This window comes from Phragmites australis, chromosome 21 (genome assembly GCF_958298935.1).
Source record: "Phragmites australis chromosome 21, lpPhrAust1.1, whole genome shotgun sequence".
NCBI lineage: Eukaryota > Viridiplantae > Streptophyta > Magnoliopsida > Poales > Poaceae > Phragmites > Phragmites australis.
This window is the reverse complement of record NC_084941.1, coordinates 16,662,203-16,675,912: the sequence shown is the minus strand read 5'-3', so window position 1 is coordinate 16,675,912 and position 13,710 is coordinate 16,662,203. Positions and strand designations below refer to the sequence as shown.

Below are 13,710 nucleotides of genomic sequence, written 5' to 3'. Positions count from 1 at the left end.
AAACAAACTGCGGAGGCTGCACCTAACGGTGATGAACCAATAGCTCTCGGACCTCTTCCAACAGATACTCCGCAGATAGTAAGGAGATCAGGTTCAGCTATTAGGAGCTTCTCACAGTGGATACGTAATGAGCCAAATGAAAAATAGGTTCTGTTGTACGACAGTGGTGGTGCAAGGTATGGAGTAATGACTACAAATCTTGTAGAGGTTTATAACTGGGTCATGCGAGGAATGAGGTCCCTACCACTAGTTGGAATTGTAGAAGGTATTTTGCATGGGGCTTGTAATTATTTTATTGATCGGTATGCAGCTGTTAAGATTGTAATGGAGGATACTCACCGCACTGCTTGTCTTCGACATCTACGTTGAAGAATACTCACCGCACCGTGTCATGCGGCAGTTTGGCCATCACCAGGCATTCCCTCTCGTCCACATTCGTACCGTCCTCGTGCACGTCCTCAGGTACATATGCAAAATTAAAGTTTTTGTAACCTTCGTTTTACTGTGACTTACATTTACCATGGTTCAAATGCAGGTACACACGCAAAGGCTAGCCGGCTGGCAACCTCTGGGCAGATCGCTTGGCCCCTTACGTGGCAACATGGGCCCAAGCGCTACAGGATGTCATGGAGGAGGCTCGTCCCCACAACGAGCGGAACTTCAAGGAGTACCTACGGTGGTACATTCCATGTACACGCACACGGGTCACCTACACCCTTGAGGGTGTCCAGCCCCACATCGTGTCGACAACAGAGGCATACCCGGTGCATTGGGACGAGGACGCTGCATTAGCGATAAGTTTTTCTTTGAAGTCAGTAGTCCATACTCAACGAACAAAACCGTACATTGTAATTGTTTTTTCCTGTTCGTATCCGCAGGTAGATATCATTTATGATGTACATAAGGATGCAGCTGGTGCCATGGACCGCCTCCAGCAAGGGTAGCACCTCAGTGCGTCGGATGTTGCGAGCTTCATCAAGCGGATTTTCGACAAGACCGCACGCCTTAAAGCTTACCTCCTGCCGATCCACCACAGATGTAGCAGGGGTGCCTCCTAGGTCTAGTGGTGTCCACATCGAGTCGTCTCGGCGGTCAGATGTGCACCGTCATTCATCCGTGTCGGCACCCACACGACCCCTTTTACCACGTCATGGAGGCTCGGAGCAAATTGGTACGAATTTTAATTTTGAACGACATTCAACAATATTCATTACTTACTACTGCATTGATTATTAAACTTTCATTAGATGCACCTACACAAAGCCTCAACGCAGCCTCATAGATCGAGCCCTGTGCATCCACCCTCAGGTACTGGCGGCCCCCTTCATCCCAGTTTTTAATACTTTCAACAAATTAAGTTAATATTGTGGACAGGTTACTTCGGTGACGAGGCCGGTCCGTCTTCAGCAGCCCTACACCCGACCCCACCTGCAACGTTCGAGCCATACTACGGCACGACAGCCTGGTCTTCCTCTGCTGCACCGGCATACCACGCAGGTACAATTATACAATTTTTACTACTACTTTCAATACCACATTGTTCGTATCTAATATAATTATTTGTTCGTAGGCCCCTCCAGCCAGTACACATGGACGCCAAGAGAGCCTTCACAGTCTTCCTACCCTAATCAGGAGGATGAGGCTGGCCCAAACGCCGCATACGACCTCGTTCATGACTTCTTCGGGGGCACACCTGACTACGACGTCCTCCAGCGGTCCTAGGTACCCAGTGCTCCCCTTCGGACACAGTCCACGCAGGACGAGGCCTCGACACCGGTGCTCCCTACTAGGCCTACCAGACACGTCGGTCCACCCGACCCCCTCACCTACTCCAAGGGTCACGTGAGGGTTAACCAGCGACATCGGGACCACGATGGGGCACATGGGCGACGGCAACGAGAGAGGCAGTAGTAGAATTTTAGATTTTATGTAACTTACATATGCATATTCACTTCGCGATGTACTCCTACGTATTCAGACACGTTTACTCTTTATGGTCCACTTAGCATGTCGTAACTGCATTTCGTATTCCAAAACGATAGCATCCTAGTTGCATTTCTTAATCCAAAATGACCACAAGCTACATTCCGTCATCGTCATTATATCTTACAAAACAATTTATGCAACGAGTGATACCTCGCTTACTCTGTTGGGAATGTTACTTTAATCACGAAGTGACCACACTACTGAACTTTAACCATGGCATGACAACACATGCCTCCTTGCGCAGGCTTTAGACAAGAAGTGACAACACTACCCAGCTTTTTCCAAACAATAAATGACAACACAGGTACCAATAAATGTGGAATCTCTGACCATCATCAATGATACAACTTTCCCATTCTTCAAGATGAAATCTGATGCTCCTGCCACCAGCTGCGTCCCTGCACTCACTCCTTTCTTCAAGAGCGAATCCAATGCTCCTGCCTCCCACAACCTTAAATGGCCGAACCTCCTTACGTTGATGCACCACTCATTTCTCAGATCTCTCAAGTGCAATGTCTTCCTCAGCTCCATCAAGCCCACCAAAGAAATATTGAGGGACTACCATACCTGAAGGTCTCGAACCACCAATATGCTTCTGTGGTGACCTTTGTAAGCTCCGCGAGTCGCAGGACATCTCATACACCTATGGGCTGCGCTTCTTCATGTGTGCCAACTACGAGTATGACAAGCCTCAACATGCAACAAATGGTTATCGACCGGTATGACAACAGATAGCAGCCTCATCTCTTCCAATTTTGTACCCTTTTTTACTAACTGTTCATCTTGTTCTATTTGTTTAGTCCCCTCCACTGCTCTGTGATTTTATTCAATGGCTCGACAATGAGTAAAATGACGCACAGAAGTAGTGGGTCGACATGAACATGAGGTGGAGAAGGGAAGCGTACGCACGTCGGGAGTACGAGTAATAGCAAGAGGAACTTCGCCTCAAGCGGGAGGAAGAAGAGCGCATGAGGAAGGCGGCACACGACCGTACCGTGGCTTAGGCTCGGGAGGCTGAGAGGGAAAGGAAGCGGGAGAGAGCCCACCGTGCTAAGGCGGCAGGTCCCGATGCCCTCCGAAAGAAAAAGTATCCTAGATGCACTCAGTAGAGAGTATCTAATGTAACCCGACATACTTTCACTCCCTAAGGCATGTTATGATTAGGATCGGCGTACTAATAAGTAGGTCTTAGTGCAAACCGTACATGTCACCTTTGTTTCCTCGTTGTGTCGTCGCGGTTACAGTCTTATGTAATATTTTTAACCTATGTTTAATACTATGTTTGTCGTCGTTCGCACCCCATACCCACGTAATATGCTGCGAGTGCTAATTACTGATTTTTTATTCTCCGACTATTACATAACCTACTCCAAATTTAAATTCCAAATTTTCTTAAAGCCCTTTTTTTTCTTGAATTACATAAAAATTGACATTTTTAGGAAAAAAAAAATGCCCTAACCGCCCCCTCAGAGGGCGGCAGGGGGGCTAACCACCCTCTCTGGACCTACCCGCCCCCTGAGAAGGCGGTTAGCCCTCTTGCCGCCCTCTGAGGGGGCGGTTAGTCCTCCCGCCCTCTCAGGGGGCGGTTAGGTGGCCTAACCGCCCTCTCAAAGGACTGCAGAGAGGGCTGCAGGCGTCTAATTTTACAATTTCTCCTACGAGGAATCTATTTATTTAAATTTTTAATAAAAAATATAAAAATAAAAAAAACTCTATAACGGACACATGATTCTCATGCGGCCCGCAAGCCCAATCCAATTAACCCAACCCACCCACTGTCCATAGAAGAAAGCACAGTTGAGTTCACAGGCTCTCTTGTCTCTTCTTCCCTGAATGAGCATGAGTTTTTATATATATATTTTTAAAATAAAAAATTACAAATATATACATCATTTTTGAAAATTTGTAAAACTTGTGTTTTAAATTTTGAGAGAATTGGAACGAAATATATTATTAAACATGTCCTCTGTTGGAGGGACGACAGTGCTGCCTTTCAACGGGTGACAGGAGTCTAGATTTATAATTTTTCAAAATAGATATATATATTAATAATTTTTTTATTTAAAATATATAAAAAAATCAAACGAGCATTCTACAGAATGAATTATGGCACGTTGATTTTGGTTTCCACGATACCTTTTCAGCCCTTGATGACATGGATCGGCCGAGCCATCGGCACTGCAGCATTGCCATTTCTGCTGACAGGTATTTCAGGTGTTCAACGCCCTAGCAGTTGGGATGCGCTACACAGCATTGTTTACCCAATAGCACCCATCATACCACTGACATTTGGGGTCCTAACAAGGGTTATCATGATCAGGACCCTAGATGACGGATCGTAAAATTATGATTCTATCTAATTTTTAGAAATACATATATTTTATATAACAATCGCAATATGGTCTAAGAAATGAAAGTCTATAATGTTGATTTTTATAAATTTCATTAAATTTTGTAAATTTGAGTACCAATTAAACTTAATTTTAAATATTGTTTAATCATAATTCAATCATTTAAAAAGTCCCATACATAAATTATATAACGTCATTTAACATAGAACATCTAAAAGTAAAAAAGATATCAAACTAGAGTATAAAACCTTATTAATCATAAGTATTACTTAATTTTGTTGTCAGTATCATGATCCTAGATATGTTGTTATTATCATGATCTAGGTTATCGAGATCCCGACAACCTAGATCCTAACCCTAGTGTATTGCTCAAACCTTTGAGATACCATCCCCGCCTTGCGTGGTAAAAAAAAAACTCAAAGCTCATGAGTAGAGGAGGTGGATTCAAGGGGGAAAGAGCTCGATGGATCGCTGTGAGATTGATTTGGGAAAGGAGTAGTTCAATCCGGCATGCAGAAGAGCATGATCCTTGCTCAGGCGGGCAAGTTTTGCTCCATTATTTTAGGGCCCATATGGTCTAGTCTGGCTCGTATTCAGTGAGTTAGGCTATGTGTATGCAGTGTTATTTATTTGGTTAGCTGCACGTGCTTAGTCTGGTTGAGAAAAAAATTATGTTTGGTCGCCTATGAGTATATGTTGCATAAGATTGAAATAAAAAATAAAATATTAACATGATATTTATTTTGCATAAATACACTCTATAGTACTTAATTTATCATATTAAGCTTTAGTACAATTTAAAATGTACTAATATGAGTTAATACTCACTAATTATACGCTAATATCATCACTATTGCAGCTTGGCCCGGAAGAAATGGATTCAAATCTGTAATAGCCCAAAATACTTAAACATGTCATTAAGCCTTCATGAGCAACATTAGCGTCATATTTAATTGTTTGAGCAATTTTGGCATGTAATAAAAAATTAAACACAAATTGTTAAGTTTAATAATAAGTGATGCATTGTGAAGGAACTCATAAATTTGCTATACAACATAGGATTGAAAATAATTTTAGAAATTAATCCATGTCATAGAATGAATTCTAGTGATTTTTTCCAAATTTTTGGGAATTATTTCAAAGCCTTAAAAATCTATGCAAGTTAGGAAAGGTTTCATCTTTGAAGAATTTTAATTCAAAATCGGCTCAGTATTTTTTGCTCAAACAAGTTAAAATAGGTTCATATTAATTATAGTTTCTAGCAAAATTTCTCCCACAATTTTTGGACCTTGGAAAGATCTGATTTTGGTTTAGAGCGGAAGAAAGAAGACTTTGTTTCCTCTCTGCTACTGTTCATCCACCGACCTCCCTATCTCTCCTCATTGGACAGCCGCTGCTTTCGTTGATGAATGAAGCGCAATTGCCACGTCACCGACCATCAAGCCTTTCCAGCAAATTCGGCCACCGCCTATATCTCTCTCGCTCTCCCTCGCTTTCCCCTCTCTCTCTCTCTCTCTACTCATTCTCTCTCTACTGCCCACAAGTAGTAGAGCCACAGAGTGCAGCACAGAGCAGCCACCGCTTACTCAAATCCTAGCAGCCCACACCAAATCCACCTCGATCGTGCCAAGAGAAGCACGGGGGAGGGTCATCCAGTTCTTCCTCGGGCTGACTCTACACTTTTCCCCACCGAACCAATCTCTCCTTGGCGTTCTTCCCCAACTCTGGCGGCTCCACTCCTCACGTCACCGATGCGCCGCCATGTCATGGCCTTTCCTAGCCAATTGAGGGCTTACTGAGCTTCCTCTTACCTCGGGGCGAGATTTGGCGCGTGCCGGTTGGTCTTCGGCCCAATGCCGGTGTGGCCCACCTGAGCCTCCGAGCATCGCCGCGCTGGGTGCATGTTGTAGCCATGCGCCGTTCGAGCCCCTCGGCCAACACCTATGTGGACGAGTTCCTTGTGCTGTTCCCTCTCCATTGGCGTCCCTGGTTCACCGGGTTTCCATCGAGTCATGGCCAAATTCGGTGTGCTAGGCCGTTCTTCCCTAGCTTCAGCGCCGAGCTCTGCGATTCCACCGCCGACCCTCTGCTCCAAGCCGCCTTCTCCCAAGCCAAACCACTAGTGAGCTTTCTGTAGCCCCCGTCCATCTGTAGCCCACACCCTTTCATCCTGAGCCCGTCACCAGCATGGTCCACAACATGGGACGAGAGCCGCTCGTCGCCGGCCATGCTCCGACCGAGCTCACCGGTCGAGCCTTGCCCAGTTGGGTTCTTCATCACGTGCTGATTCTGTTGGTGTCCTCGGCCGGCCAGATGACACCGCTGCTCGCCGTCAGCAAGTGCTAGCCGACCGTGGCAGCATGGTGCCTCAATGCCTCAAGGTCCATTTGGACCAGGTCAACAAACCGGGCCTGTGTTTCATCTCAATGGCTAGACGTCCAGGTGTGCAAAAAGGATTAGGACCCTTTTTATATTCAATGAAATCAGGAAAATGCAAAATAGGATTATTTTTGCATTGTTAAATCGGATGAATCTTGTAAAAAGCATAGAAAAATAAGTATAGCTCCAAAAATAGTGAGGCCAATTTTCATAGCTTTATTTTATCATTATCTAAATATTAAAAATACTATGATCCATGAAATATGTAGTGATAATTTCTTTATTTAATAAAATGTATTTAATCTTCATTAATTCATAATTAATTAATGGTAACTTCAAAATTGGTGACTCCAATTTTTATAATCTTTCTAAATTATTCCTTGTTTATTAAAAATATTCACACTCATGTTAAACATAGTTAACTTTCTAATTTGAATTAAGCTTGGTTCAAGCTTAATTAAATCCATAAATTATTAAATGTTTAATGATAATTTAAACTAGGGAAATCCTTAATGCTTTAAAACGCATACTATGATGCATTACATCTCCACTTTGATCATACATTGTGGAGCATTTCTCATCGCATACCATCCATACTCATTGCGATGCATCGTTATTTTTATTTTTAGCAAATGACATTTCAGAGAGTCACGAGTTTAAACCCGAAGGCGAACCAGAGGATTTCGTTAGTGAGGAACGGGAGGCACTAGGCAAGCATCTATCATATATCTCCCATATTTTTATGAATTGTTGGTCAATTTACTGTGTCTTGTTATATGTCATGTATGCATGTTTTAGCGAGTCAATATCAGAAATCAGGTAGATCCTATCCGTTGCATAATACCACCTTGACCAAGTTGTAATCCTGATCCTTGTAGCCTGGGTATAACGTATCATGGTCCAACTTAAAAATGATACGAGAATTGCTTAGCCTTGCATAGGTCATCGGTAGAAGTCGAGCAAGGGATGTCATCATCGTTCACGAGCTACAAGACTTTCAACTACTGTTACAAAGGAATGATAAGTTAGAAAAATTGAGACGAGATGTGAGCGGGTGCTAGGGGCAATTCGGGAGAGAAGACCCGGGTGTGAGGATCCGACCAAACAGTATTCGAACTAATCATCAGGCGAATCATTGACATAATCACAACCATGACGATTAATCAAAATACCGCTCCGGCAGTCCCGGCATGTGTTTTGTGCCCAAGGATCGGAACACATGCCTTCCAACATATTCATCAAAACATAGTTTAATAAAGAGCAGGTAATTAAATATTTATATTACAAGTCTTTAAACATGCAGTTGTTTCCACAATTTACATCAAAAGGAAACAATAACTACGCAGCGGAAGATGAACCTATACAACAAAAGCCGACGGCGCCATATGTCCTTAGGCACCATCCCAAAAGTACCGAGTTTGGAGTAGAGTGTGCTACTCCTGCCCGCCACCCTGATTGGCAGGCACAAAGTAGCCGAACACCGTCCCTTCCTCACTGACCTGTGAACCTGCAACAACTTAAGGGTAGCACCCTGAGTACGAAGGTACTCGCAAGTCTTACACAGTATGCGTATATATATTCCCGACTCTAAGGATCATGCATTAAGCTGGTAACAAGAATTAAACATGGTTAAGTTAATTAAGCGGTAAGCATCCTATACATAGGTGTGAGCAACTAACTTAACCAACTCATATGAAACTACCCTGCCATAACCAACAACTGAGTATATGTAAAAAAGTAACAACAAGTATATCAATATGAACAAGTGCCAACTCGAACCACAAACCACCATACCCAGACCAAAATCACATGCCCAATCATCAACCTCATGCGATCCACAAACCACAACGAGAACTCATAATCGATAAGCGATAGATAAGCGATAGACCCCGCAGGGGATACTCCTGGACCCACACAACACGAGAACCATATGGCTTGTGCCACCCGCTAAAGTACACACAAGGGGGTACCCGTGACAACATTTCCCAACCAGCCCCAACCGTGTGGGGCATGCATCGCTCGACGTGGCGATACTAGAACTACTCCCGGAGCAAACTAGTGCCGCTTATAAGCCCGCCCGCTCATACCATCGATGTTCACGCCCACAAAGCCACAGCTGTGAAGGTATTCGGCTCGCCTTATCGTTAGATCGGCATGTGGTGAGTAAGGTAAGTGCTAAAGCCAACTACCCCGACGATCAGCCTTAAACGATGCAAGCGGTCTATGGTGCTCGGGTTTCCTCTCCCGACCTACCCCCTGGACTTTCCACCGAGGCAGACAACACCCCTAACACCGCCCACATCTCGTCTCATACTCACTACTCACCAACCATATCATCACCAACAACATGTAATTGTAAACAGTAGTAGATCCTATCATCGCGACTTCTACTGAAATACCTAAGCATTGCTAAGCATAGCGAAGACCTTTAGACATCGACATCACCTCTAGGCTTCAAGGAACATACATGAACTCGTGACCAAGGTAGAAAAATGCAACGGCATAGGTTCTACCCAAAGGTACCCGACACATACATACATACATAAGCATAGATAACACTTTAGACTGAAAGTTAACACGGTGCAATATGATAGATGCTTGCCTTGCTGCCCTGGATCAGAAAGATATGGCACGACGGGATCGCCTTCGGCCTCCGAAATCGACTGATCTACGGTCACTATAAGACATACATGCGTACAATACCATGAGTATGAATAAAGTGCAACAATACATGCCTCAATATGCACAAGATGAAATGCCACAAAAATATACTTTACAATGCATGAAAACATTTTTCCTAGCTAGAAAAAGTCATAATAAAACTAGCAAAATTGGATTCACCCACTTTGGACTTGTGAAGAATTATCGGTGAATTAATGAAGCTTTAACCTAATTAATTAATATCAGAAATTTAATTCAACATTTAACAGCTGGGGATATTTTTATTAGATAGAGTAGTTTATTATGAAACCAAAAAAATTGGTTTCATAATTTTTGGAGTTACAGAGAATTTATTATGAATTTTACAGGTTTCAGCCAATAGAAAACTGTGCTGAAACAGCTGACAGCGGTCAGACCGTAGGCATATGGGCGGTCAGACTACCAAGAGTTATGGTCAGACCACCAGAAACACGGTCAGATTGCCCGTGTACAGAGAGTTTTGGCCCCTGGTGGTCTGACCGGCCTGAGCTGGCGGTCAGATCGCTGTATACTACCGGGGAAACTTGGCGAGCTCGTTGGCGATGATTTCGGCGAAAACTTCGAAAATGGTTTAGACTAAAATAACTCTAGGATGTATGTGAACGTTTCACACAGACGTTTGGACGACATCTGTGGCCCGAACGTGTAGAACCCATAAAGTAGATCTATAACTAGAAAAGTGGGGTTCCGCAGCGAAAAACTAGATGCCGACCGATTCGATCGATGAAAATATGGAACGAGGGTATCGGGATGTTCACCTTGTCATTGGCGAACTTTCTAGCGGATCACTTTTCCGCTGGAAAGCTCCAAACTCCAGATCCGGCTTCCGGAAGGTGGGCGTGCCTAGGGGGAAGAAAACGGTGAATACCGACTCGAATCTTTCGAAACGGCGAAAATCAAATGGATGGATGAGTGGCTCTCGAGCGTGTGGTCGTGTGGGTACCACACACATACCTCGGCTTCGCTTATAGTGGCGGGAACCAAGGGGGAAAGGGAGAGCTTGAGAGAGAGAGTGAGAGGGAGAGAGAACACGTGTGGGGAGAGAGAGAGGGGGGCTGCTGCCCATTTGAGAGAGAGAGTGAGGGATATTTTCCTCATGTGGGCCCCACAAGTTAGAGAAAAAGTCCAATTTTTCTTCTAATTCAATTCTTTCTCCAATTTTCTTTTCTCCTACCTCATTAATCCAAATCGAGGTGCGATAGAGCTCCAAAAACTCCGAAAATTTTATGTCGTGATTTAAATCCTTAGGAGATCCTAATCGCGAATTCGCAATGCAAATTCTGGCTATCGAAAGTGATCCAAATTCAAATATGAAGCTAATGATGCATGTTTACGGATTTCGGGGAGTGACACCGGGTGTCATAGACCGTTTGTATCGTTTAAGCACTGTCTGTGGTGTCATTTAGCTGAAGCACTTTTCGTACTTCCACATGTCGATATAATGGTAAGATAAGCCAATTATCATATATCGTGCTAACGCTTATCTTGCGTTCCTATAACGCGTAGAAAATGTACAAGAAGTTACAAGGTGGCGGGGAGCCGGAGGTATCCGGGACACGCTCGTGGTAACCTCGATGCCATAGGAGCAAGTGCAAGCGGGTAGTTCTGGGTATGAGAAAGGTTGTCTAGAGGGCTAAGATGATGCATCCAAGTCATGTGGGTTAAGATGTATCCCTGCAGAGTGTAAGAATAATTTGAATTGTCACACTCTTAGTTATGAGCATGCTTTGTCTATTGGACAACATCGTAGAGTTTCGATCAGTTTGGGAAAAAAATGAAAAGTATGTAGACGTTTGGGAGAAGCATGTCCTGGTACTTGTTTAAGTTGAGCAAAGTTTACTTTATTGAAGTTTATGTTTATTATCGGTTGATGCTAGTTGTTCATGTTATTATATTGGTTAAATGTGTTTTTTCGCTGAATCAAATTAACCTTGTGATTATTCTTTGTTATTCAACCAAATACATTATCCTTAAAGTCAGGATAGTATATATTGATATTGTGTAAGTCTTACAAGTACATGTATTTAGGGTGTTGCTTTTAAGTTGATGCAGATAACGACAAACTCGTATACAGGTACTTTTATCTTGTTGATGCTGGAGATGACCAGGTGTAGAGATCAAATATCTAAACTAGTCATGGTGGTGCTTTATGAATAATTATGTCATTAGTCTTTTGTTTTATCAATATCTTTCCGCTACATTTGAAAATAATCTAAATAGAAACTGAAACTTAAAATAAAGTTTGTAATAAAAGTTAAAAATTTTATACTCTGTTCATATCTTGTAATGAAACGTTTATACTATGATCTTGTGCTTGTTGAACGTATATCGAGATTATCAAAATTATTTTAATTTTAATCGACTTAATTATCAATTAAATCAAGTATAATTTAATTGGATGTGACAAAATCTGTTTCCTGAGACCCAGACTGCAACAATGATTTTTGGATCAGCTCATCAGGCTATCGTTCACGTGCAACGAACCACACAGCCCAGAGCTGCATCCGGAGACGCTGGCCAGGACTAGGGCAGTCTACCAAACAGGTCGAGGCGCCGGCCCCACCGTCATCCACTCCGAGGATTCAAAATTTCAAAATCGCACGGCCGAACCCGACGGCTTATAAAACCAGAGCCGAAATCCCGAAACCAAGCAACGCCTCTTCCCAATCCATCACGCCACCGAGCAGCGCCTCGGATCCTCAGCCTTCCCGAAGTATCGAGTAGCCGCCTGCCTGCCCGCTTCCGTACACGAAGGGGAAGAGCCATCAGCCATGGAGAAGCAGATCAAGCCGGCGCCCGACGCGCTCCTCCTCGCGCTCCGCTGCGCCAGAGCGTCGCTCCTCCTCGCCTCCCTCCGCCGCCTCCGCGAGTCTTCGCCGCCGCCGCCGCCGCGGGCTAGCCGGAGCTCATCCGACTCCTCCTCCTCCTCCGCCGCCGCCGCCGCAGTAACACCTTCACCCCCTCCTCCGTCCTCCTGTTCTCGCTAAGGTCGTGCTGGCCCGTTCGACCAAGCCGCTTCGCGTCTTACGCTCGCGCCGGCGCCCGTGTGCTTACTGCTTCTCCTCTCGTCGAATGCAGGAGTGCGCGCTCGGGGCCGCCGACCGCCACCACCGCGGGGAGGTCGCGGCGCCGCGGCGCGAGGCCGCCGGGCAATCGCGGCTCGCCGAGTCCGAGCTGTTCCTCATCATCGCCGTGGCCCCCGTGGTCCTGCTGCTGCTCCTCCTCCTCGGGCTTCTCTAGGACAGCGGCGTCGGGAGTAGCGCGGGGCGGGATCCGCGTGCCTACGGCGACCGAATCCGAAGCGATTTGGAGTCTCCTCCCGTTCTGGGCTCCGTAAGTTGCTTCCGTTGTTGATGTGGTGTTACGTTCTTCGGCTGACCATGCTTCGCGGTGGATTTAATTTTGCGGCGGATGCTGTACATGTCCATCAGTTTTGGTGTCAGGTTCGTGTGCAGTGGGTGTTCGATCAAATGCCTGTTTGAGTTTAGTTGCGTGTAGGTAAGCAGAGTTATTTCGGTTTAATTGTTCATCGACAAATGAAACCGATGCGTACTGGAAGGGAGAATGCTTGCCCCGTTGATGTTCATGGATCCGCTGTTTGTCCAATTGATGTGGATAGAATGGTAGAATCAGCGGTATGCCTTGCATTGTGAATTATTTGCTTTCACTGCCATGGTTTTTGCGGATTGCCCTGCGATGGAGCGTAGATGTATCATGTAACCGATTGATGCTGGATCAAATTGTAGAACGAGAGAATGCGAGAGAGATTGAATGCAACTCATGGTTGTATTCATCACTTGGTGTAGTATATATACACGTAAAAGAGGCATGCAGCCGACCATAACTTTCTAACTAATTCAGTTACACGGTTAGCTACAAAGAGGGATCGGGGCATGAGACTCAGTCCTGACTGTGCGTCTGTTGCACCCCGCCACAGTCTTGTCATCATCGCCGTTGATGACACAAAGACTGGAACGACATGATTGGGACAGGGCTGATGATGAACCCTTGGTCATAACATCGGTGAATTGTTGTTTGGTTGGAACGTGAAGAATGCGAAAATCTCCAAGTGCCACTTTCTCCCGCACAAAATGAATGTCTAACTCAATGTGTTCTGTGCGCTTGTGATGAACTGGATTGGCTGCCATATAGCATGCTGATACGTTGTCGCAATATACTATGCTTTGCTGACATTTCAATTGTCGAAGCCAACAACACTCAACAACTGCATTTGCCACTGCCATGTACTCTGCTTTGGCACTTGATCTCGGCATTGTTGGTTGTCATTTGGAGG

General features: G+C 44.7%; 1 protein-coding gene across 2 annotated transcripts; it reads left to right on the top strand.

Moving 5' to 3' along the window:
- Window positions 1–12,084: 12,084 nt before the first annotated feature.
- Window positions 12,085–13,149, top strand: LOC133903811 (uncharacterized). 2 transcript variants are annotated; one of them, XR_009907363.1, is made up of 2 exons: window positions 12,085–12,404; window positions 12,495–13,149. XR_009907363.1 is itself a non-coding variant. In XM_062345272.1 (2 exons), exons 1-2 carry the CDS (start codon window positions 12,188–12,190, stop codon window positions 12,654–12,656), a joined length of 336 nt encoding a protein of 111 aa, XP_062201256.1. In that variant the 5' UTR covers window positions 12,085–12,187; the 3' UTR covers window positions 12,657–13,149. The 2 variants fall into 2 exon arrangements, 1 of the variants encoding a protein (XP_062201256.1); XM_062345272.1 differs by having other exon boundaries at window positions 12,085–12,361.
- The last annotated feature ends 561 nt before the right edge of the window (window positions 13,150–13,710 follow it).

Coding starts and splice junctions, on each gene's coding strand:
- LOC133903811 (XM_062345272.1), top strand. CDS start 12,188: ATGGAGAAGCAGATCAAGCCGGCGCCCGACGCGCTCCTCCTCGCGCTC. Junction 12,362..12,494: donor CCTCCGCCGCCGCCGCCGCA/GTAACACCTTCA, acceptor CGTCGAATGCAG/GAGTGCGCGCTCGGGGCCGC.